Below are 25,498 nucleotides of genomic sequence, written 5' to 3'. Positions count from 1 at the left end.
AGTGCCTAATCAGATATATGATTTACAAAAATGTTCTCCCATTCTATGGATTGTCTTTTTAGTTCTGATAGTGACCTTTGAAGCACAGAAATTTAACATTTTGATGGGTGACTGTATCTATGTTTTTTTTTTTTTTTTCCTTTTTTGTCTTTTTTCGTGTCTGGCAATGGATCGCAACCCTCAGTGTCGCGCCTGTACCGGACCGGGACCGGCAACGGGATTGCAACCCTCGGTGCCGCGCCTGCACCTTGCTCAGCCAGTGAGTGGGAACCGGTCTGTATGTGGGATCTGAACCCCTGGCGGGAGCGCCACCGCGCTCCCAAGCGGCGCACTGTAGCAGTGCGCCACCGGGCTGGCCCAATATGTTTTCTTTTGTTGCTTGTGATTTTGGTGTTGTTTCTAAGAAACAATTTCCTTTCCCAAGGTCATGAAGTATTATAGTTGTAGCTATTACATTTAGGTCTATGATTCATTTTCAATTAATTTTTGTATATGGCATGATGTAGGTATGCAACCTTATTCTTTTGCATGTGAATATTTGGTTGGCCCAGCACCATTTGTTGAAAATACTTTTCAATCTTCATTGTATTGTCTTGGTACCCTTGTTGAAAATGAATTGACCATTCCTTTGAGGGTTTATTTCTGGACTCCTAATTCTATTCTATTGATTTATTTATCTATTCTTATTCTAGTACAACACTGCCTTGGTTACTGTAGATTTGTAGTAAGTTTTGAAATTTGGAGGTGTTCTCCAACTTTGTTCTATTTTTTTCAAACTTGTGTTGGTTATTTTGAGTGTTTTACTTTTCCATATGAATTTTAGAATCAGCTTGTCCATTTTTTTTTTCCTTTTTGTCTTTTTTCATGACCGGTAACGGGATCGCAACCCTCGGTGTCGCGCCCGCACCGCGCTCAACCAGTGAGCAGACCGGTCTCTATATGGGATCCGAACCCTCGGTGGGAGCGCCGCCACGCTCCCAAGTGCCACACTCTACCAAGTGCGCCACCGGGCCGGCCTGTCCATTTAAAAAAAAAAAAAAAAAAAAACTAGCTGGAATTTTGATAGGGATTGCATTAAATCTGTAGATCAATTTGGGGGATATTGCCATCTTAACAATGTTAAGTCTTCCAGTCCATAAACATCAGACATCTTTGGATTTATTTAAATATTTAAATTATTTCAGTAATATTTTATAGTTTTCAGTATACAAATCTCACACTTCTTTGGTTAAATGTTTGGTAGTAGTTTATTGTTTTTGTTATTAATGTACACGGACTTGTTTACTTAGTTTTATTTTCAGATTGCTCTTTGCTTGTAGCTATTGTATTATATTGTTTCTTGCTACTATACAGTGAGTTTTTTAATATTGATCTTTTATCTGGAAACCTTGCTAAGTAGTTAAGTAGAACTTGTTAAGTAGTTCTAATAGTTTTTTTGTGGATATCTTAGAATTTTCTATATATAAGACTATGTTATGTCATTTGTGAATACAGATAGTTTTACTTGTTTGTTTCCAATTTGGATTCCTTTTTTTTTTTTTTCTTATATAATTTCCCTGGCTAGAAGCTCCAGTACAGTGTGGAATAGGAGTAGGGAAAGCAAACACCCATGTCTTAGTCCTAATTTCAGGGGAAAAGCATTCAGTCTTTCACCATTAAGTATGATATTACCTGTAATGTTTTTTTATTATGAAAGGATGCTAGATTTTGTTCAATCCTTTTTCAGTATCTGCTGAGATGATTGTATGGTTTTAGTCCTTTATTATATTAATATAGTATGTTACACTGATTGATTTTGAGTTGTTAAACTAACTTTGCATTCCTGGGATAAATCTCATTGGATCATGGTGTATAATCTTTTTCATATTTTGCTGAAATCAGTTTGCTAGTATTTGGTTGAGGATTTTTTTGCATTTATATTCATAAGAGATATTGTTCTGTAGTTTTCTCTTCTTGCGATGTCTTTGTCTGGTTTTGATGTCGGTAATAGTAGCCTTGCAGTATGAGTTCAGAAGTGTTCCCTCTTTTCTGATTTTTAGAAGACTTTGTGAAGGGTTGATATTAATCTTTAAATGTTCTTATTTTGCTGTTTTATGGCTTCCTTTATAGTTTATCCTTTGCTATTGTTAAATTGCAGATGGGGCTGTTAAATGGGGACTGAAAGGTGATGTTTAAGCTGGTTGGTCCCTCTAGGACAATTTTACTGCAGTGAAAGTACAGAATTCTAAATAAAACTATTGAGTCTTCATTTTGCCTCCTTCTGCTAAACAGTGATGGGTGCACCACCACTGGAAGACATGCTTAACTGCAGAAACAGATTCGAGGGCTTTTATATCTTGAGTTCAGAACCACAGTTAGAAAATGTCTTTTAGTGCCATTTCCCACAGTGGAACCATGGGTTCATGCCAAGCTCATTGTCCACACTTTAACAACACTTACCTATAACTTATTAGTATACATTTCTCTAGACACTTTATTTAAAAGAGCCTATTAAAAAGTGTTATACTGACCTTCTCTTGAATAAGAGAGTCTGAGAACAAGGAGAGTTTGTTGAATCTCAGACATCACGTAAGGTAATATGAATAATAAATATTTACATTGTCTTCCTACATGTTGCCAGGTAATTTTGGTCATTAATCACTCTACCAACTCAGTGGGAAAAATTAACACTAAAGAAATAATAACAATGACTAACGTTTACTAGGTAATTACTATGTGCCAAACACTGTCTTAAATTCTTTATATATACACTATCTCTTTTATTCCTCATAGCAATATTATGAAGTCACTACTAATATTATTCTCTACTTTAAAGATGAGGAAACTGAGAAACAGACAGGTAATCTAAGTTGCTTGTTTTCATGCAAGTAGAGAATGCTGGAACCAGGATTTGACCTAGATTATGTGACTAGAGCCTGAACCAGAAGTTAGAGTGGATTACATGCATTTCAGAGCAGGGATTCAGAATCAAGATCTCTGTATTTCAGGTTCTGGGTTCATAAGTCCTTTGTCTCTCTTTTGGTGAATAATAAAATTTGTAGTCAACATTTAAGATACGTCCATAGAGGGTGTACTTAGATGGTATGAATGACTTGAGATTAGATAGTCTCTTCAGAGACAATATAATAGGCAAGTTAATAAAATAAATATTTAGCACTTATTGAGTGATTGCTATGTTCCAGGGTAAGTAATTTACTTGTGTAAATTAATTGAATCTGCAAAGTAACTCTTTGAAATAGGTATTATTGACTAAGGTCAACTAGCAATAAGTGGCATAACCCAGATTTGAACCCAGGTAGTCTTGCTCCATAGCCTCTTTCTTTTTTTTTTTTTTTTTTTGTCTTTTTTTCATGACCGGTAAGGGGATCACAACCCTTGGCTTGGTGTCGCCCGCACCGCGCTCAGCCAGTGAGCGCACCGGCTGTTTCTATATAGGATCCGAACCCGTGACACTGCACTCCCAGTGCTGCACTCTCCCGAGTGGGCCATGGGGCTGGCCCCATAGCTTCTTTCTTAATCACTTTGCTATGCAGTTTCTCTAAGCAATCAGTCAGCTGAAATATGATCACAACAAAAGAGTCACTCCAAGAATGTGGTTATAGATAAGACTGGATCATCGTGTTTGTGTATGTGGAGAATGGAGTCACTTCTATAGGAGAGAAACACCAAGCTATTATTGTGGCTGAAAGGAGGAGAAAGGCTGGTTTGTTAATATTAGACCACCTGAAACAAATACAGAAATATAAGAAAATATATATATTTATATTTTTTTCTTTTTTTGTGGCTGGCTGGTCCATGGATCTGAACCATTGACCTTGACCTTGGTGTAAAGAAAGAGTAATCTTAAAAGGGAGCCTTTTAGCTTATGCTTTAATGGAAGGTAGGAATAGACTGATGGGTTGGAGTATGTCCTCAGTAGCTGTGACTGTTTGGTCCTGAGGGAGTCATGGTCTGGGAGGGTTTGGAGCTGTACCTCAGGGTTCTGAAAGAACAATTTTAGAAAAGAATTTTGATAAACTTCATTAGCAGATACAGAGGTTAAGTCAACAGTAGATTAACATAAATTTCAATTATAAGTGTTTCTTGTAATGTAAGAAGCATCTGGAAATTAGCAGGAAAAATTTGACCAGCCGGGATAGTATTTCTCGTTTGGTGCCAAAATTGTAATAGTTTTCTTTTTCTTGTGGCAGTAAAATCAGGGACCTGGCTTTATTAAGCACTTTTCTTTATGGCAATACAAATATTTCTCCAGGTATTGCTCTACAGTTTTCCTGCATGGTATAGAATAATGTGGGGCTATATATTTGGACATTTGGTTCGGGTGGGAAGAGAATAGGTTCAGTACCAGTTAGTGTCCATAGAGCTGAGTGTATCTGGGCCAGTTTTATTCTAGACACGTGGATCTTCTGTCTGCAGCCTTGATGGACTTCAGAGCTTCCTCATCTTCTTGTACAGACGTGTTCACCTCTTGATCAAAAAGGCACTGTTAATGTCCTTCAGAGTTTGTAGCAATTTGCAACTTTAAAGGATCATCCAAATAATCAAAAACAGTTCATGTAATGTTTTGAATGAGATTTTTATTAAATTGAAGTTTCTAAGTTTTTTTTTACGAAAAACAAAAATTACATTCATGTCAAAAACAAATAACCCACCCTCCCTACTCCCCATATGCAAACAAGATCAGTGAAAGTCAAATATCAATGTACAGGAGCTTCTAAAAAATACTTTTGGTCCATTTTCACTTTCAAGGTAACCTGGTGGCTTCTTTTCTCAAGTCCTCACACAGGTATTCAGGAATACCAGGAAGGTGTGCCCAAGATCCCAACAGCCTGTATTACAGTGGAAGATGCAGAAATGATGTCAAGAATGGCTTCTCGTGGGATCAAAATTATCATTCAGCTGAAAATGGGTGCAAAGACCTACCCAGATGCTGATTCCTTCAACACTGTAGCAGAGATCACTGGGAGAAAGTATCCAGAGCAGGTACGTGAAGGAGGTGAATGGGCTGTCTGGGAATAGGGTGTTCTTGTCAAGTTTGAGTTTTTAGAGATAGTTTGGGAACGAGAGAACATCAGTCCACAGAGATGGTCCTCGTAGACTCATTAAAAGCAGATGTTGCCAAACAAGTACATATCTCAAGTTTCTGAATAATTGTATTTTTAAGTTCTCTTTTCAGAATTTCTATACCTACTTACAAAGGAGATTTGCACCAGAAACCTTATAAAAACTGTTTTTTTGCACAATGGTTAATGTTATATAAAGTAAACGTAAAATCAATGAACACCTGTGACGTGCCACACCCTATACTAGGCTATTTGAGGAGCATTATCTAATCTAGCTGTCACAATAACTCTGTCAGCTGTGTACGCCATCCCTTTCTTTGCAGATAAGTTCTCTAAGACTCAGAGAATAAGTAACTTGCCCAAGTTACTTAACCTTTAGCTAGTATAGAGACTGGCTCTGCCTCTAAGACTATTGAAAATAAATAAACTTTGGAAACTTCACATAAAATGTGGTTTAAAGTTTGGTTTAATATTCACAAGGTCCTGGTTTTAAGTCCTTTCTCAACCACTTCCCAGCTGTGTGGACCTTGGGGAAGTGAGTTTCCCTCTTGGTTAGTTTTACTGCTATTGCTACGCTAATTCAGGTCCTTGCTGTTTTCCTTCTGAGTTTTGTTTTCCCTTCTGGTCTTTCCCATACTCCTACTGTTCTTTGCAGTGAAGCCTAAAGGTACCTTTTAAAGCACTCATCTCACCATGTTTTCCTGCTGTTAGGTTTCCCTCTCTTGTTCCCTATAAGATAAAGTTGTTATGAAATAAACACTGGGGTGAGTGATCTGAGGTCAGCAGAAGACAGAGAAAAAGAGACAAAGAGGCAGTCATATTAAGAGGAAATTTTCTGGTTCCATTCATAAGTGAACAGGAAGTGAGAATGAAGAAAGGGGAAAGGAAATGTGTGATGGAGATTCACGGCCAACTAAGAACTGCTCTTTCACCCTAGTGAGGGTGTTCAGCTCTCCTAAACTCTGGTAAACTTTCCTAAGATTGTTCAACTTTATTTTAACTATCAGTAATGCTTGTAGTGACATCAATGTTGGTTTTCATGGTTTAGGTTGACTAACTTATCCCTGACACGTCCTTGTTACTTTGTTTCATAATAAAGAATAGTGGTGCTAAATATTTCTGAGCAATAAGTTGCAGTGGAGATTTTCTCTAAAAAAGAAGAGGGTGCATTACCATTATTCTGCCTGCAGGTCAAACATCCTGAGGGATTTGAGTGTACACAGAGGAGACGAGGGTGGGCATTGATGGATAGATTCTTTTCAGCAATAACACCCAGCATAGTCCTTTACATCTTATTGTGCTTGCACAGAACCTTAATAAAAGTAAAGCAGTTACCATGTAAAGAATCCTTCTGTTTTGGCCCCCGAACCATGGACAAGGTACGGTGATGTCAGTTCTGGAAAATTGTATATGTGATTGGTGGAGTATGAGCACATTTCAAAATCCTATTATAAAATTCAGCCATAAACCTGGACTGAATTAACCACAGGCTTTTGAAAAATGCCAACAATACAAATACTTTATTGGGTTTCAATATAGGAAAATAGTAGAATAGTATTATTATGCACATGAGTTCCACCCTCTTTCCAAGGAACCCAGGATGACACATTTTGGCTTTTTTTTTTTTTTTTTTTTTTTTTCCCGTGTCCGGCAACGTGATCGCAACCCTCGGTGTTGCTCCCGCGCCTCGCTCAGCCAGTGAGTGGGAACCGGTCTGTATGTGGGATCCGAACCCTCGGCGGGAGCGCAGCCGCGCTTCCCAAGCGGCGCACTATAGCAGTGCGCCACTGGGCCGGCCCCCATTTTGGCTTTTTCAATCTCAGAATTCTCTCTGACTCTGACCTCATCAAAAACTGTGCTCCTCTGTGATTTGGGCTTGGACACTCTGAGGAAGTACATTTCACTGGGCGAAAGCAGTTTTCTGGAAGCTTTGACATAGGCCTCTGAACTCCTTCCTCTCAGACAGCTTTATCCCTGGGAAACCACAGGGTATCTCTGAGGCCCATCCATGGTTGAGAATGAATCCGAGAGAGGGAGAATGAGAGTTTTTTTTGACTTCTGAGCTGGTACTTTGTGGCACTAAAATAGCAATATCATTTCTACTCCCATTCATGAAGGAGCTATTTTGCATTTGAAAATTCATGGGAAACTTGGTGCCCTTGACTAGATTTTACTTTTTATTAAATCTATAGAGGTTATATCAACACTTAAAATAGTCTTAGACAGAAGCAGAGACAGAGAGTAGGAATCCTAGAGATCTAATTAACAACTCCATTACTTTCAGATGAGGAGACCGAACCCAGGAGTTACTTGTCTGAGGGGACACAACAAATGCTTGGTTGGAACATATCTAGAACATGACTTTGGATTTCTTGACTCATTTCTTTCTACCCTTAAGAGATTCCATTATGCTGGGGCATACGTTAGCCAGACAGTGTCTAAGTCTGAGGGATAAAGGTTGATTCAAGATACTGGCAGTGGGGCCAGCCTGGTGGCGCACTGCTACAGTGCACCGCTTGGGAGTGTGGCGGCGCACCCGCCAAGGGTTCGGATCCCACATACAGACCGGCTGCTCACTGGCTGAGCTAGGTGCGGGCGCAACACTGAGGGTTGCGATCCCGTTGCCGGTCCCGGTCCGGTACAGGAGCGACACTGAAGGTTGTGATCCGTTGCTGGTCACGAAAAAAGACAAAAAAAGGAAAAAAAAAAAAAAAATACTGGCAGTGCCATCATTACCAAGTCATTACACAGAAGAAATTGTCTTTCTCTCATGATTTTTCTTTTGCCATCTCTTTTCTAGGCACAAAGAGTCTTCATATATACTGTGCCTTGGCATCTCAGAGTTTCCATAGAGCACCCATGAAGGGTTTTCACCTGGTAAACACCTATGCTTGGTCCATTTCTTCTATGCATCCTCCCTCCATCAAGTCCTCCTTGGGTCATTTTTCTTTTTAGCCCCTTGTCACTTTGGAAGAGGATCTGATGAATGTGTCACTTCTGGGGTATTAATGATTCTTTATGTTTCCCTAATCCCTTGCGCCCCTGTTCACAACCCTTCATTCTCACCAATCAGGTGATGTGGTCCATCTGTTTAGCAGAGGACTACAGACAAAGCCAAAATAGATTTACTACCAATCACATCATTTTGGTAAAAAAAAAAAAAAAATTATTTTGAAATAATTTAGACTCAAAGGAAATTGCAAAAACAGTGAAGAGAGTTTGGGTTTACCCTTTGAGCAGGCTAATGTGGTCAATGATGACATCTTACGTAACCATAGTGTATTAATCTGATGAGAAAACTGGTGAGAAGATACTCCTGAGAGAGAGCTGTTTTCTTATAAAGCAGGGGTTGCCTCGTGGGCTTCATCTTTGTACCTCCCAGTGTGGGGTGGACCAAGCTCTGATGTTAGCCCAGTTTAGTCCTATTCCAGACTTAGTTTATGATGCTCCCATGATTTTCCTCTTTAACAAATAAATGAACAAATAGGCAAACACAGAAGGAGAGTTGTGCTCAAACTGACCTGACTGGACGGCAAACTGATCTTAAACTAGGGTTTTGTTGCAGCTGAAAGAGAGACTCTTTCACCAATAGTGTATTCTCTAATGTTGACTCTTGGGGCTGGCCCAATTCTTTTGATCCACAGCAATTTCCTAGGTCTTATTCTGAGGTTTGCTTAGTAAATACAATATTTTAAAAATGTTAATATATTCAAGAATTTTTCTTAGGGGATTGCATGGAAAAGTAGAATGTTTTGGATTTGGAGGGAGGGGGGAGTTGATAGTATTGAAACCCATTTTGATAAAGCCTTGATGAGGGGAATTTCTTTTTAATACATGCTTTTTTTCCTACGGTAGTTATTTTGATGGACACAAAGAACAATTTCAGTTTCATATGCCAGTATTATTTCAAATACAATGCAGCACTATGAAGGCTACTGGAAATATCTAAATGAAAGCCCTGGTTTGTTAACTAAACACTTCACTTTTTCTTCTTCTAGTGGAGGCACAGGGTTTCTCAACATCATCGTTATGATTCTTGGAGCTGGATAATTCTTTGTTGTGAGGGGCTGCTGTCCTGTACATTGTTGGGTGTCTAGCAGCATCCCTGGCCTCTACTCACTGAGTAGCATTCTCCACCTCCACCCCCATGTCCCACCTCCCTCAGTCTTGACCATCAAAAATGTCACTGGACATTGCCAAGTGTCACCCTAGGTTGAGAACCACAGATGTGGGGTAATGGAAAACAAAAAAGCCAAAAATCTGGATGGAAGTTTTGAGGCTTTGGTTCTGGTTTTATTTCTGCCACAAATAAGCTGAGTGACCATGGGTTGCTTAATCCTCTGTCTACAGAATGAGGGATGTTTTCTGGAAAAGCTTGAAGATCATTGCCAGCCCTAAAATTTCATTATTTAAAAAAATGCTTGGAGTACACACTGTGTGCTGTTAGATAGTAGCAAGACATGATGGGAGCCGTTTCTAAAGCTGATGTTGGAGCAGAGCATTGTTTCACATGTAGGGTATTGCTTTTTTTTTTTTAAATTCTGTATTCAAATACAGGTTAGAAACTCTCCTATGAAAAAAGTTAAGCAAACTTCCCTGCCCCCACCTTTTTTTTTCTGATGCACTTCCTTCTTAAACCTTTCATGTGTTGATGTGCACTGCGAATTAAGAGACAGCTTTGCTGCATTCTCCAAATGCGTTTGATCATGGATATTTTTTCACAGAGTGTTTTAACATGAAACACATTTCGGGAAACAGTAGAAGAGAGGCATGAGATCCACTGGGTAGGTTATGGTTTAATGTTTTTTGTTATATTCTTTTTTTTTTTCTTTTTTCTTTTTTCGTGACCGTCAACGGATCGCAACCCTCAGTGTCGCGCCCGTACCGGACCGGGACCAGCAACGGGATTGCAACCCTCGGTGTTGCGCCCGCACCTCGCTCAGCCAGTGAGCAGCCGGTCTGTATGTGGGATCCGAACCCTCGGCGGGAGCGCCGCCGCCCTCCCAAGTGGCGCACTGTAGCAGTGCACCACTGGGCCGGCCCCTTTGTTATATTCTTTTTAAAAATTACTCATTCATTAAGTCAGTACACACTTACTGAGCATTCGATATGTGCAGGCACTAGGGTTATAGGAATAGCATCGGTTGGGCAATGTAGTTCTGTGGTTTAGAAACATAGGCTGTAGAATTCAAATTCTGTCTCTTACATTTTGTCAGTAGGTTACTTTGCCTTTCTGGATATAAATTTCAGCTGTTCCTGAAGAGGTTAGAGCTTATGCAAAAGCGAAGAGTTGAGAAATAGGAGGGGCATTTTGGGAGGAACAGACCACAGTGGGCCTGGTATGTCATGTGAAGAAGAGCTGGAGCTTTGTCCTGTAGGCAGCAAACCCTTCATAATCACTGAAGGGTTTTAGCAATAGATTTGCATTTTAGTTCACTCTGGCCACAGTATGCATTTGATTATGCAAAGACTGAAATTCAGCCAGAGATAATAGGGCTTGAACTCAGACAGTTAAAATAGCATTGAAAAAGAAATGGATTCAGGAGATACTTAGTAAATAAAATTGGTAGGAGTTGCTAAAGTTTGGATATAGGAGAGAAAAAGAGGGGGAAGTACAGTTTGGGTGACTAGAGAAACTTGTTCATTAATTCTACAGGAATTTACTGAGCTTCTACTATATGCTAGATTTATCAAATCTCCCTCACAGCACTCAGAGTTGCATGGTAGAGATGGACAGTTAAACAAGCAATGTCAGTAAAAGGTGGTAAGTGCCATAATATGGCAGCTGCATGGTTCTATGGGGGCTCATTTCAGGGGCAGTCATCCTGGTCAAGGAGGCCAAGGAAGGCTTTCTGGAGAGATTCAGGTAATTCCTGCAGTGTGAGTAGGAGTTAACCATGCTAAAGATTATAGGGATGGGGTTGGGATGGGATATATGCCAAGCAGAGGAAGTAGTACACATGAAAGCCCAAAGAGGAGTTTTAGTCTTTTTTTAAGGAATATGATGTGACTTTCTGTAATTTCCGAATTCATTTGGTAATGAGCCTGTTTTCATGGAGTTATGTTGTAAAATAACCTAAAGAAAAAGGCATGGCCTATTTCTTGTTTATGTATTTTTAAAAATAAATTATTGAAGGGCCGGCCCAGTGGCGCACTGGAGAGTGCGCCGCTTGAGAGCGCGGTGGCGCTCCTGCCGAGGGTTCGGATCCCATGTGGGGACCGGTTCCCGTCACTGGCTGAGCGAGGTGCGGGCGCAACACCGAGGGTTGCGATCCCGTTGCCAGTCCCCAGTACGGGCGTGACACCGAGGGTTGCGATCCCATTACCGGTCAGTAAAAAAGACAAAAAGGAAAAAAATAAAAATAAAAATAAAAATAAATTATTGAAAAGCTAGCAATCCCTTGGAAACTGCTTTAATGCTGATGCTATCAATACCCCTGTTGAAGGAATAAACAAAACCTGATTGACCTGGTGGACAAACTCATTCCATACATAATTGAATAGTTAGAGGCTATGCAGCAAATGCAGCTTTGCCTTTCATCTGAATATGTAGTCTGATGATTTGTAAACCTTCTTAGTGGGTACAGCAGGTTATTCTGCCTGGGTGAGAGCCTTTTTACTAACTTAAGCAGCTGTTTAAACTTTCATAAGCAAAGTAATTATTAAATCTTTCATGAACATGTTGGTTGGAACATTTGTTCACATCTTAACCTTGAGTTAGAAAGTTTTAGGGGATGGGGTTAAAGAGTTTTAAGCTGGCAAATTCATTCTTTTTTTCTTTAATATCTTATTATAAACTTTATGGCTTACAACAAGCCAATCTAAATCATGGAAGGAAAAATACATGTGTGGCAAGCATGAGATATTTCATTATTTATTTTTCAAGTTTCTGAAATGTGCTTACAGCTGTGTATGCCTCTGGGCTCATAAAGACAGCAAATAGAAATAGCTTAAGCCAGACATGCTGTTTTAGATAGATAGCCACCCAGGTAGGCAAGGCAAACCTTAGAGCTTACTCTTTCCTGGACTCAAGTCATTTCAGTGTGCCAAAATGAGACTTGGAAGCAGAGGATGATCTTTTATAGGTTTGAACACCTTGCCCTTATTAATGATGGAGCCATTTAATAATAATCATAACCATAAGATGAAGGACGACACACATTTATTGAGTACTATGTGACAGGTAGTAGTCTAGATGCTTCTCACACATTATCTCCTTTAATCTTCACTACAACCTCATCAGATAAGCAATGCTGTTATCCCCATGTTATGGATGAAGAAACTGAGGCTTAGAGAGATCACAAAGTTTGCAGAGCTTCTGAGTGACAGACCTGGGGTTTAAACTCAAGTCTGTCCTGTCCCAGAACTCATACTCTTAATAATTTACTATCCTATACTTAGGACCCTTCTATTCTAGTCTGTGAAATGCCATTAACTAAAGAGTTTCCCATTTTACCCCAAATGAAAAGAAAACCAGGACAACCATCAGCATCAATAGCAACAAATGCTTGTTGAACGCAGGACGCTCTGTTATAAGCCTGGGAAATATTCTGGGGCAGAGAAGGGAGGAGATAAAAGGGCCCTTGCCTGGTGGCTAGTGGGTAACATAGGCAGTACGTTTCAGAACTCAGACTCTGCAGTGCTAATGCAGGGCTTGCTGCACTGTATCCTGGCTGGCCCAGTACTAACGTGTGCATATGGTACTTTGCTATTTGCTATGTACTCTTACCTGTGTCATCCCACTTAATCCCAGCAACGGGGCTGATTAGTACAATTCCCAACTTAAAGATGAGGAAGCTGAGATTCAGAGGGGTTAAATAACTTGATTAAAGTCAGACACATACCTAATAAGTGGGGTTCCTTTGTAACTTGCTATAGTCACTGCCCAGAGCCCTGCAGTTTTATATAGCATAAGATAAATGCTTTAAGTATGACCTTAAACACAACCTAAAAAATGAAGGTATTTAAATAAATAATTGCAATATAATGATGCAATAAGAGCAATTTTGGTGTTTTAAAAATATGTACATAAGTTTTTTGATCTCTTTTTAAAAGATGGAGCTAAATTCCCTTCCCCATGTGGGCTATACGTAGTGACTTACTTCTAGTGAATAGAATGTAGCAGAAGTGATGGTGTGTGAAGCCAAGATTAGAACATAAAAAGCAATGTGGCTTCTTTCTGACTCTTTCTCTTGGATTTCTGGCTCTGAGAGAAGCCAGCTGCCACATTGTGAGGACATTCAAGCAGCCCTGTGGAGAGGTCCACGTGGTAAGGAACTGAGGCCTTCTGCTATCAACCGACACAAGCTAGCGAACAAATAAATCAAATAGCTCTAGTCCAGCCTTCAGATGACTGCAGTCCTGGCCCATGTCTATACCACAACCTTATCAGAGACCCTGAGCCAAGACACTCAGCTAAGCCACTCCCAGATTTTTAACCCACAAAAACTGTGTGAGATGATAAATGTTTATTGTTTTAAGCCACTAAGTTTTGGGGTAGACTAATACAGCAATCAAGGAGTACAAGACACACAGAAAAGAATAACTGTTTGAGCTGTCATGAAAGCTGGGTGCTAAAAGATGAGAAATATGAGTAGGAATTTAATAGGTGAACAAGGAATTTATTGGGAGGTGTTTGGGCAAAGAAAATACTGTGTAAAAAAGCATGGAAGTGAGCCACAGCAAGGTACATTTGTGCAAGTGCACAGTAGATGGCAAGACAAAAATCACATGACTCAAAAAACGTTGCATTTTGAGTATGGGAACCTCATTATGAATTTATTATGTTCTAATGTAACAATTAAGTTCTTAAGAGTGACTCTGAGTCTGCAAGAAGATAAGTTTTATATGAACTATTTAAGAAGATAGAAAAGTGATTAAAACATTGTTTGAAATATTTACTTTTAAAATTAAGACCAAAAAATACTGTATAAATCCTTAGCGAAAGTGCAGTCTAGGTTATGTGGAATAGCCACCTCCGTGTTTTGTTACTTCACTAGACTGTCTGGGTCCATATTTTGAAAACTTTAGCTTAAATGTAGAGCCAAGAAGTAACTAATGAAGAACACCTGGATTTTCATTTCTGCTACAACAATCAGGTAGAAATTAACATTTTATAACCAATTATGTGTTTTGCTTGGCACCATGCTAACCAACTGAATTTTTTAAAAAGAGAATTGTCCAAACTGACTTGTTATTCTATGCCATACCTCATTCATTGACTATTTATTGAGTGCTATCCATGTGTTACCCACTATGATAGGCCATAAACCAAACCTTTATGGTTGCAAAAATCTCTTTGCATCCCAGTTTCACCTTTGCTGTTTTCTAGAGTTAATAGAAGTTCCTGGTTTCAAAAAAGACTATGCTTATTGTTTTAGTTGGGTTTTTAATGTAAAATTAATACCTACTCATTTGAAAAATAGAGAAAAATAAAAAGAATTTTTACTTGGAAATACATCAACTCAAAGAAATTGCATTAAGCATCTTTCCTTCACTGTATTTTCTTCTATGAATATTTTTACATAGTTATAGATACTATCAAACCCTATTTTTGTTTAACATCAAGCAAAATATCCCTCAAAACAGAATTTTTAGTATATTTCAATTATTCTAACAAATGGGTATTCTATAATTTACTTAACCTGTTAGATGTTTTCATTATACATGAATATTTCAGGAAAAATAATGTCATAGCTAAATAAATACATAGCCAGAGAATTTTGAATTTGTCTTCTGAGCTATTTTTGAGCTTTGTGATAATTGAGTAATTTTAAGTAATAATCAATGGAAAGCTTAGGAAGAAGTTGACATGGTTTCTTTCCTTGCCAAGAGAACTGCCTTTTAAAGTTCTAAGATGACCATTGTGGCCATGTACTGAATGTGCCGTCATCATTATGCTGTTAGTTAAATTAAGCATGAATGATTGGATAGAGAACATTATTATTCAGTGCACATTCTTGATTTTTAATTTAAGGTTAAACTAACTTAATTTAATGTCATGTGAATTTTTAGTGGCAATTATGGGCAGTTAATGCATTTTCTTCCTTAGTCATGCCTCATCTCTTTGCAAAATTACAATATTTCATTCCAAATTTATTCCAACCAGATCCGTAAGTAGCACTTTCTTCTCTTTTCCCTCAGTGTTTATATGAGAAGGCTTCTGAGTTTATACTGTAAACCCCCATTTGTGTGTTTTCATAACAAGTCTCTAAGAAGCTAGCCTGGATATGAGATCAAGGTACTGGACTCATTTCTTCATTTTTCAGGGGCTGTTGTGTGGACAATAGAGATGCCCTATTAACATCTCTGTTAATCTTATTCCTCTCCATCTGTCTTGCATACCACCATCCAACCAGTATTCCTTAAGTATGCCTTTGTGTAGAATTATGCCTCCATCAACCCTCTGTTTTAAAAAGTCAATGGCTTCACACTCCCTCTGAGATAATAGACAATACTCCTAAAATTTGTCATTCAAATACTGGTCATACCTTTCCCTATAAGTAACCTATGTTCTAGAAGCCCAGAATACTCTTCGTTCCATACGTTTGGTGTCACTTCCCTGTCTCTGTGACATCCCCATACTGATTCCCTTTTCTATATCTACCTGTTGAAATCTTACCTTTGTTCATTTATTCATTGACTGTTTCAATAACATTTATTTACTTAATAAGTATTTACTGAGCACCGATTGCATGTCAGACACTGTTCAAAGGCTTGCTGAAATGCCACCTCCTCCGAGAAGCCTTTCCTAACCATTCAGCATATACGATGTTTCTCCCTTCAGAATTTCCATAGGCTTTTTTTATGCTTCTCTTTTGTCACTAATCCCATACCTCATTTCTTTGCATATAGTAGGCACTCAAAAATGCTTTCGAATTAAAGAAAAAAGTGAATGAGTGAATAGATGAGTGAACTAATGAGTAAAAGAAAAGTTATGCCTTCTGTGCCAGCAGAAACTAATGACTAAAATAAAATGGTTAAAGTGTCATAGAAATCTAATATTGTCATGAGTTCATAGACTATGAAACACTTTCGATGGGGTTTATACATTGGATCATCCCAGCAGAGAAGGGTATGGAATCCCCATTTCTGATTCCCAGAATATTGCTCTTTTTCCACCATGCTGTCACATTCTACCCTATCTAAAAATGGAAGTCAAAGCCAGCATTACACTTTGTCATTGGTTTTCATTATAAGACACAGTGTTTTAAGGACATCACTGAATAGGAACATTCCTTTCTCAGAATGCTAAAATAACCTATTTTAGCATTCAAAAAGGCAAATGTATAAACCTGAGTGGTAAGAAAAATATAACAGATTAAGTAATTTTGGAAGATCATTTATTTTGAACAATGAATAAGAGCTATGGATTTTAATTAGTTCCTAGTAGAAATGAGCCACCAAAGCAATAGCCATAATAATCAGCCTGTGCTTATCATGTGCCTGGGATTTTACTGTCCAATTTCTCATTTAATACCCCCCAAAGCTCTGAGTCAGTCACTTTTATTGTTCTTATCTTACAGGTGGGGAACCAGAAGCTTAAAGAGATTAGGTGACTTGTCCATGCCCACAAGACTAGTAAATGTGGGAGGTGGACAGATTAAACATTAGTCATTCAGTCTCCAAAGCCCAGGAGCTCAACTCCTGTGTTTCTTTATCTGTTCGTGATATTAGAATATGTGTGGGCTTTGACAGTCACTGCAAATGATATTTATTTATGTAGTTGTTTCTGTACCAGCTCTGTGAAAGAGGAATAAGACTCAGGTTGAATTTGGGTTTTGTTTTTTATTTTTGGCAGGAATTATCCAAGGAGCAGAAGGGGGCATCTCAAAAAATTGTGCTGCTTCGAGTGGTTAGAGTTTCCCTTTTCATCTGCATACCATTCTAAAGCAGAGAAGGTGTGACTCTTGTTCTGGAGATCATCATTCTTTCAAAATCTGGAATTAATTTGAATTCTATTTTTTGGAATAGACTTCTAGGGCAGACAAAAGAAAAAATGTAGGAGACCTTCAATTAAGGAATCAGGGCTTGAGAAAAGCATTCTTTGTCTGCCCAGGGTCCCTTCCTCTGGAAACGGCTCCTCTCACAACATTTGTGCTTCTGGTGGACTCCCACTCCTAAGAACTGGAATCTTCAGCAGAAACCCACAGGGACAGAGGAGTTTGGGTCTGAGTCATCCATGATGGGGCCTGGGGCAGTTCAGGATTTCTGAGCCTCAGGTTTCCTTTCTGCAAAATGGATTTCATATGCCTCACTAAGTTGTTTGAGAATTCAGTGAAAGAAATGATGTCCATGAAAGCTTTGGCACAGAGTTGTTATTCAGTGAATGTTAGTTACCACTCTGAGATTAGTAGTCCTGGGAGCAATTCTTTTTTTCTCCTAAAGAAGGAATGACAAAAGGAGACTTTCTACTGAGGAGGCAGCAAATGCAGATTTACTGAGAGTACCTGAGAAGAACATCCAACCATTCAAATGACAAATTAGCAAAAAATAATGTGGTGATTGTGGACTGTGGGATGATGCACTGATGCTTGTTACAATACTGCTGTTAAAACCCACAGTACTCTATTCTTAAAAGTTCAGTGGTACTAAAGAAACTCAGGTACCTGGTGGGGGAGAGGTGGTGGTGGAGTGACAGGGGATTGAGAGAGTAAAAAGGGTGGTAATCTATAAAGGAACCAGCCATTGAGCCATCCAGTGGTCAAGTCCCTCTTTTAATGAATAGTTATGGTGAGGCTCCATCATATTAATAAATGTCCCACAATGTGTGGTGGCAAGTTCAAAAGCAAAACTGTGCATATTGGATATGATAATAAGAATATAGAAAATTGTAAATGAGATGTCCAGGAGGCATCTGTGTTAAGAAAACCTAGGATCAAGACTCTGTATATTCCAGCTGATGAAAGGTTGTGAGTAAAATTAGGATGCTGTGGTGGAAAAAGAAAGGATCCTGCTGCCTGGAGGAAGCTGATAGGAAGTGATGGGGGAGTTTTGATCAAGCATGTATCTTTGATCTTTACTATGGGGGCCTGGAGAGAGTATTAGGAGCCATAGGTGAAGCCACATACCTACTTCAAATGTGACTTTTTGTTATATTAAGTTTGAATCATTACCAATTTGCTAGCAATTGTACAAAAAGTAGGTCGTTTGAGATTTGGAATACATTTCCAAATAAACATGAACTGCAAATTACTGTTTAATCCATATTCTAGCTTTAGGTGCACCAGAACAAGGTATGAGGGTAAGAGAAAGTCAGCAAAGGATGATGGAGGAAGAGAGTTTCTTCTATCATCTGAGGATTTGGGGCCAACTCTTGGCAAAAAAAAAAAAAAAAAAAAGATGATGTAATCTTTGATGGCCCTTCTTTTTTGTCCTCTTCTTCCAATTTCTGGTATCTTTTCTCTTTAACAGAACACTTTTGTTGGTCTTATCCCAATATTACAGTTCAGAGAAATGCTGAGAGAGGTTTATGTAACTTGCTCATACCAATATAAGTAAATCGCAAAAGCCAGTTTTTTGTTTTTTTTCCTTTTTGTCTTTTTTCGTGTCTGGCAACGGATCGCAACCCTCAGTGTCGCGCCCGTACTGGACTGGGACCGGCAACGGGATCGCAACCCTCGATGTTGCTCCCGCACCTCGCTCAGCCAGTGAGCAGGAACCGGTCTGTATGTGGGATCCGAACCCTCGGCAGGAGCGCCACCGCGCTCCCAAGCGGCGCACTATCCAGTGCGCCACCGGGCCGGCCCCAAAAGCCAGTTTTGTAATCAAGTATGTCTGGCTCTAAATCTCATAAGTGCCAACATTTTTGGCTTGGAATATCTGAGTTAATATTGCCATCATTAACAAAATAAATGAATACAGAAGGAATAGGAGTTGGGGTAGGGTTTGGGCAAAGGAAAGAGGAGCTTGGTTTTAGATATGTTGATTTTGAGCTGCCTTGGGATAGCCATTTTCTGTTGTCTGGTCACAAAAGAAATCTTGTTTTGTTGTCCAGTGGTGGAGATGGGTAAACTTAGAGTTTTTCATCTGCTGCAGAATTAGTGGAGGACATATTGGTGGATATATAGAGATAAATAGATAGACAGATAGGTAGGTAGGTAGATATATAGATATTTGTTGGTATATTGGGTGTGTGGATGTTGGGAAAGGTCTGCAGTCACTAGTCAGTATTCCTATTTCTTAGCAACTTCATTTCTTCATGTAGCATGACACATGGGACTTTCATATTTAGTTTTTGTGCCTAAGGGTAGATTGTGCTGCCTATGAGTGATGCATAAGTGACAATTTTGCATTATGAGCATTGCTCTGACTCTTGGAATCATAGAATCTCAATGTTGGACAGTAACTTAATATTCTCTCTTGGGTTTGTTCTGTATTCAGACTGCTTTACACCTTCACATGGTCCTGACTGACATGTCCCAGTCCTTTAGATAGCTCTCCCTGTATGAAAGGTCTCACATTTGAGTTAAAATCTTCTTTCCTCATAAAGGACAATTTCCAGTATCTCTTCCACATGAGAGCTCATTGCACATTTGGAAATAGCCCCTATATCTCTCCTGATTTTCTCTTTACTCTGCTGAGCTTCTTCTCCATCTCTTTAGTGGTTCCTTAGGGGACATCTTCCTTCAGGAAAAGACTTGTTGGCCCAAGTTCTGGGAATGCATTTAGTATAAGGCTCCAATGTCATTCCCTTCAGGCATTAACTCACTGGCAGAAGGTCTCTCATCCAAGGCCACATCCTTCGCTGGTGTGGTCCACATCCAGTGACTGTTTCAGATGGGTTTATATAAAAGCCAAGTTATTTCAGTCCAATGTGCGACAATGCTGAAAACCATTTTAGTTTCAGAGATGCTTATGGGGTTAGTTGAAGCCATTGTTGGCCTGCATTGCAAATTGACTTCTCCTCTGTCCCTTCTTCAGTCCCTCTCCTCCCTCTCTCAGGAGGTCATCCCAAGGGCATACACATTTTGCATGCCAAACTCTAGCAAAGAGTCTGCTTCCTGGGGAACACAGCCTGTAATGTGTTGCTTCAAGTCTTCTTGTGAAAACAATCCAACTTGTTTATGGACTTAGACACTTTGGTAGGCTTTATGGAGTGAATGGATACCTAGGTGTAATCTCCTACATAATTAAAATACATCTTGCTTTGAAGAATATTTTAAAGTAAGTTTTATTGCTATAAATCAGTGTATTAACCTCATACAGTAGAAAGGAATTTTTCAGTGGGGTGGCTTAGCTTAAGTTCCCCTTCAAAAGCAGAGCCTAAGACAAGGACTTATGTGTGAATACTTTATTTTGGGAAATTATCCAAAGGAAGAGAAGTGGGAGACTGAGAACAGCAAAGGAGAGAAAGCCAATCCAAGGGTTTATTAATGAGCTCTTTACCACTATGTACAACTGGGATTCACTCCCACTTGGGGCTCTCTGAGAAGCCATGTAGAATTGTCTGCAAGAGGGTGGAAGAGAGAATTTATCCAACAGCTCCTGATCCCGATTGGCCAACCATTGCCCCATAAAGTGTTAATTCCTTTGTACTTCCAGGTTTGTGCATGCCTCAGAACAGCTGTGTGAGTACCTGTTAGCCTCCCAGGAGGCAGGCACAGAAAGCCCTGGGCAGGAAATAAGAGCTGCAAGGTGGAGATGAGACAAGGTGCTGTCAGGTTACCCCTGTGCACAGATGGTTGTGGCAACATTGGTGAGAGTAAAAAGTTGGATTGAGAGGGTGTGAGACAGGGCACAAGACGGGACTTACACAAGGGAATAGTCATAAGCAGTAGCATTGTGTTTCTAGGAATCTCTTCATGAAGGACAAAGTGAATCGAACTGGATTCTGTCCTAAGAAGTCCATAGAACTATTGCCAGGCTTCTCTTCTCTGATCATAAGAGGCAAAGAGACTTCCTGATGAATTTGATGTGGTGAAGTAGTGTGCTCACTCATGAATAAATTAGACTTATGGACAGTAAAATACCACAAAGGGAGATCACAGAAACCACTGTAAAAAGGCCTACATACCCCTCATGCTTTTCTACCAATAGTGGTAGACATTTATTACCAAGCTTTTTGACAATGGTTTGACTATACATTCCTTGAATGTCTTTGACTTAGCTGCTCTGTGTCCACTGCATATTGAATGTCACAGAGATTTGACTTTGATGGTGTTAATTCATGTAGTGGTTTATTCTTAAATTGAAGTGAGGAGTGATAGACTTGTGAGATGGCTTGGAATCCAAATGAAAGATCACCTTTGATTGTACATACTAAGGCAGTGTTCTAGCATCATATCCTATATAGGAATTACTGTCCCTAGTGTGTGAATTAGTCTCTGAAATGATTGGTCACAATAATCTCTGCCATTTCATAGTCATGGTTTTTCGTTGGAGGCTTCCTAATGAGCTCATCTTTGGGGTGCCAAATGGCAGCGCTGTGGGCTTTCTTCAAGAAATTTGAGTGATGTAGTCAGACAGCCAATTAGCATTTTCATTTACTCTGGGAGAGCTTTGAGTCCCAAGACCTGTATGAGATTGGCCTGGTAGTACTTGCACTATCTAACAAAACATGTCAAAAATTTCATATTTGTCACCTCAGGAATTTGTCAAAATAGGACTGAGCATACCAGGACTGAGAGATTAGTGACAAAGGTGGGGGCTGGTGAGAGCTACACTCAACAAGACAAGCTATCCAGAGCATGGAAGGTCAGTTAAGGCAAAGAGAGATACACTGGGTTCAGTTCAGAAAGCTCATCTCAGAATCAGTAATCTTGTTAGGACTGAGCAGAAGGAAAGAGATGGGCCCCAAGCCAGATTGCCTAGGAAATCAGAGGCCAGACTGTAGAACAGATGTCTAACAATAACAGATATTTATTATGTGTCAATTATTACATGTCAGGTGCTATTCTAATAGTTTTATATGCATAAGGAATTTAATTCTCACAGAATTAAATTGTGAAGTAGGTGCTACTGTTATCATCAAACCTGTTTAGCAGATGAGGTAATTGAGGCAAAAATGGGTCAAATAACTTGTTCAATGTCACGTAGCTAGTGAGTACTGAGTCCGGCTTCAAATCCAGGTAGTCTTTTCCCGAAGTTCATGCTCTTCTGAATATTGCTTATTGCTTACGTACCTGCTTCTGAGACAGAAAGTTCTCATAAACTTCTTGATGGAAGACCAAGACTGGTTCAGAATATGTGTGTGTGGGGAGAGGTATGAAACAGACACACATTTTCATGCCTCCTCACATCTGTCTGGGCCAACTGCATCTTACACTGCACCACCCAGGAAGAGCTGGGCCTTTGCCTGTCACTGTGTAGCTTGGCTGGCCAGTCCCCTACTTGGAGTTTTGGGCTCTTACTGCCACGTCAGGACTTGGGTGATAGTTTAAGCCACGGGGCATGGAACATGGCCCCACAAGTGTCAGAAGAGACCAGATGATATAATCTGGAAATGCAGGACAGTTTAAATCCCTGTGGGGTGAAATTTGACCCAAGGAAAGCAGGAGACAGGAGGGAAGTAGCTAAATAAATTCCTTCATTTTCCTCTGTCCCATTCACTACTCTAGGCATGGGTTTACCCTCCAGCTCATCCTGTCCCTGTGTCTAGTGGATGCACCTGCAAAGGACATGTTGTGTCTCTTTGTGGCTTATTAGAAGCAATAGGCAGCATAGCGATACTTCACATTGTGTGGCATCTTACATTGCCTCGCTTTCCTTCTTTCTTACCCTTGCTGCTCTGGGTTTACCCCTCCCAAGGAAAGCATTAAAAGCTAAGCTGAAAAAGTGGGCCTGGACTAAAAAGTAGAAGCCAATAGAGTAGTGGACATAGTTCTTAACAACACTGCATTGTTCAGGGACAAGAAAGGACATAGAATAGTGTAGAAGTTGATATTATGACTGATAACTTACCATAACGTGAGCGTATATAAAGAAAAAGGAGGGAATTTCAGGAGGGAAGAGCTCCCTGATCAGGCTGATTGGAAGTCAGATTTATTTACTGCCTGCTATGCCTGTCTCCTCCTCTTCCTCATGTTACCAATAGCAAAAATAGCCATCATTTTCTAAACACTTAAATATGTGCCTGATACCATGCTAAGTGCTTTATATATCTTTCCTTATTTTCTCCTTTGAGGTAGAAAATTGATACTCAGAGAAGTGACCGTTAAACAGCTATTGAGTGCTAAAGCCAGATTTCAAGCCCAAGCCTGCCTCTCTTGAAGCCTGTACTCAAAACTGATATCTTCTGCTGTCTTCTACAAAGTTCCTTATCAAAGGAAGTTATCTGGAGCAGAGAAAAGCCACATGGAGAGAAAAGATGGCATCAGAGCACCTTATTCCCTTTGTTCCAATTTGCTCCCAAAGCAACTTCTGGTGGCTCCAGCTGCTGCTGTTTGTAGTATCCTTTCCTCCTCAGAGGAAGTGCTCATTCCTGGGTAGCAGACTGTTGCTATTTCTCAAGCCAAGAATACCTCCTTATCGTAAAGTAATAAATGGGCCCTCTGGTTTCTTGATAAAGCTTTTATGTATTGCATTGGGATAAATCAATCCTCTAAGTCTGCCTGGCAGAGCCAAATCCTGAACATGGTGACCTTACAGAGGTCACCCAACCCATGGCAGCCAGCAGGCTTCCTCCCTGATACCTTCTTTAATAGATGTCCTTAGGGGAGCCAACTTTTCTTTAAAACTTTTCCTTTGAATCTACAATTCTTATCACCCAACTTTTTTCCCTCAGTACAACCCCAGCATATTGTTTGTGGCATAAATAGGGCCACATTTGCCGTGGAAGGAAGCTATGGTATAGGTGATCCACACAACGGAGAATATAAACAGCATTTCATAGTTGACTTTGAGATGCCTTACACCCCTTTTTATTCCCCCCAGTAATGTTTTTTTTTTTTTTTTTTTTTTTTTTTTGTTGTTGTTGTTGTTGTTTAAGGGATAGTGACAGAATGTCCTGTTGAGAGTCATAAGATCTGGGATCTGATTGCAGCTCTGACTTACCAGTGGGATGTGACTTTGATCTGTCACCTAGTTTTGGGGGAGACTCAGTTAATTTACCTGCAAAATGGGAGAGTTGGATAAGATTATTTATTCTTTCTTTTTTTTCTTAAATCATATTAATCATCAAATTACCACAGATGCTTTTAAAAATGGGCCCATCTCAGACCTCTGAATCATACTTCAGGGAGAGGAGAGGGGAAAAGAGATTGGGGGAAGGAAGGGAGCCACAGAATCTGTAATTGCAACAAGACCTCTAGGTAATTCTGATGTGCTCTGTAGGAACCACTTTATGCAGTACTGCCAGTTGCACAACTCCAGGGATACCATTTTCATATTATGGACTCCATGGCACGGTTCATGTAGAATAGTTGTGCAGTACAGTAGCCCAGTATGAGCTGATTTCTGTAGAGACTTTTTTGTAAGCATGGATGTTCTATGATTTTATGACAGGAGAGTGGAGTGAGGTGCTGAGTGGACAGTGGCCCAGAATGTATGGTTAAGGATGAAAGCATAGTAGTAGCTGTGACGATGGGATAGGAAACTGGATGGCAGTTTTAGAACAGCTCATGAACACTGCCCCTCAGGAAGCTACAATTGGATTGTCTCCCATATTACAACATCACAGCTAGCACCCATCTGAGAAGAGGGATAAATCTGTGAAGAAAGCAGGGCATTGAAAGGTGGATCAGGGGTCAGGATTTCTCAGACAAGGTAGAGCTGAGGAAGAGAATAAGGATTTCTCCCAGCTAGGACAAGCTTTCTGTTGCCAACTGATTTCTCTGCTTTGTGTGTTTTTTGACTTTTTTTTCCCTTTATACATTGTGTTGTTCCTTTTAAAGATAGAAACAAAATTCTTGCCTTAACCAAATCAAAGAAAAAGTAAAAGATTTGTTCACACTTAAACCTGTATAGAGATAGCACAGGAGCTGCCAGAAGCCAGATTATTTGGGTAAAAGATTGGAAAAGAGTTGGGGATACTTAGGCAGATAAAAGGTTAAAATTTTAGCGGAAGAGGGTTGGCATGCTGTTGTGATAAGATTAAGTGTTATAAATGAATTTTTTTTTCTCACAAGCTAGTGAGATGTTGTCTGTGCTGACTTGAGGTATGTCCATTGTCTACAATAATATTTTGTTTAATTTGCATGAGAATCTGTTGAGGCACTTGTCAAAAATCAGATTCATGCCATACCCCCAGACAATTCTGAGTCAGTGGGCATGGAGGGAACACCTGAGCTCTGCATTTTACATGAGCATTTAGGCACCACACTTTGGGAATTCTTTCTAAGACAATGAAAGGAAAGATGGTGAACTGCGTCCCAGAATAGAGGCTATATTTCTTGGGAATTATATTAACTCCTCTGAGTCTTAGTTTTCCCTCATGTAATGTGGGTAATGATACCTTCCCCTGCCAAAATCACAGGTCTCAGAAAAAATATTTCAAA

General features: G+C 39.7%; 1 protein-coding gene across 1 annotated transcript in view; it reads left to right on the top strand.

The window, feature by feature from the left end:
- CPQ (carboxypeptidase Q) overlaps positions 1 to 25,498 on the top strand; it is a 193,165-nt gene that overhangs the window by 89,088 nt on the left and 78,579 nt on the right. Inside the window, exon 3 of the mRNA XM_008581070.1 lies at positions 4,776 to 4,983. Coding sequence (XP_008579292.1) covers positions 4,776 to 4,983 — 208 coding nt within the window. The remainder of the gene's footprint in view (positions 1 to 4,775; positions 4,984 to 25,498) is intronic.

The sequence above is a fragment of the Galeopterus variegatus genome, unplaced genomic scaffold (genome assembly GCF_000696425.1).
Source record: "Galeopterus variegatus unplaced genomic scaffold, G_variegatus-3.0.2 Scaffold2252, whole genome shotgun sequence".
NCBI lineage: Eukaryota > Metazoa > Chordata > Mammalia > Dermoptera > Cynocephalidae > Galeopterus > Galeopterus variegatus.
The sequence above is the reverse complement of the archived record's forward strand: the minus strand, read 5'-3'. Positions and strand labels throughout refer to the sequence as shown.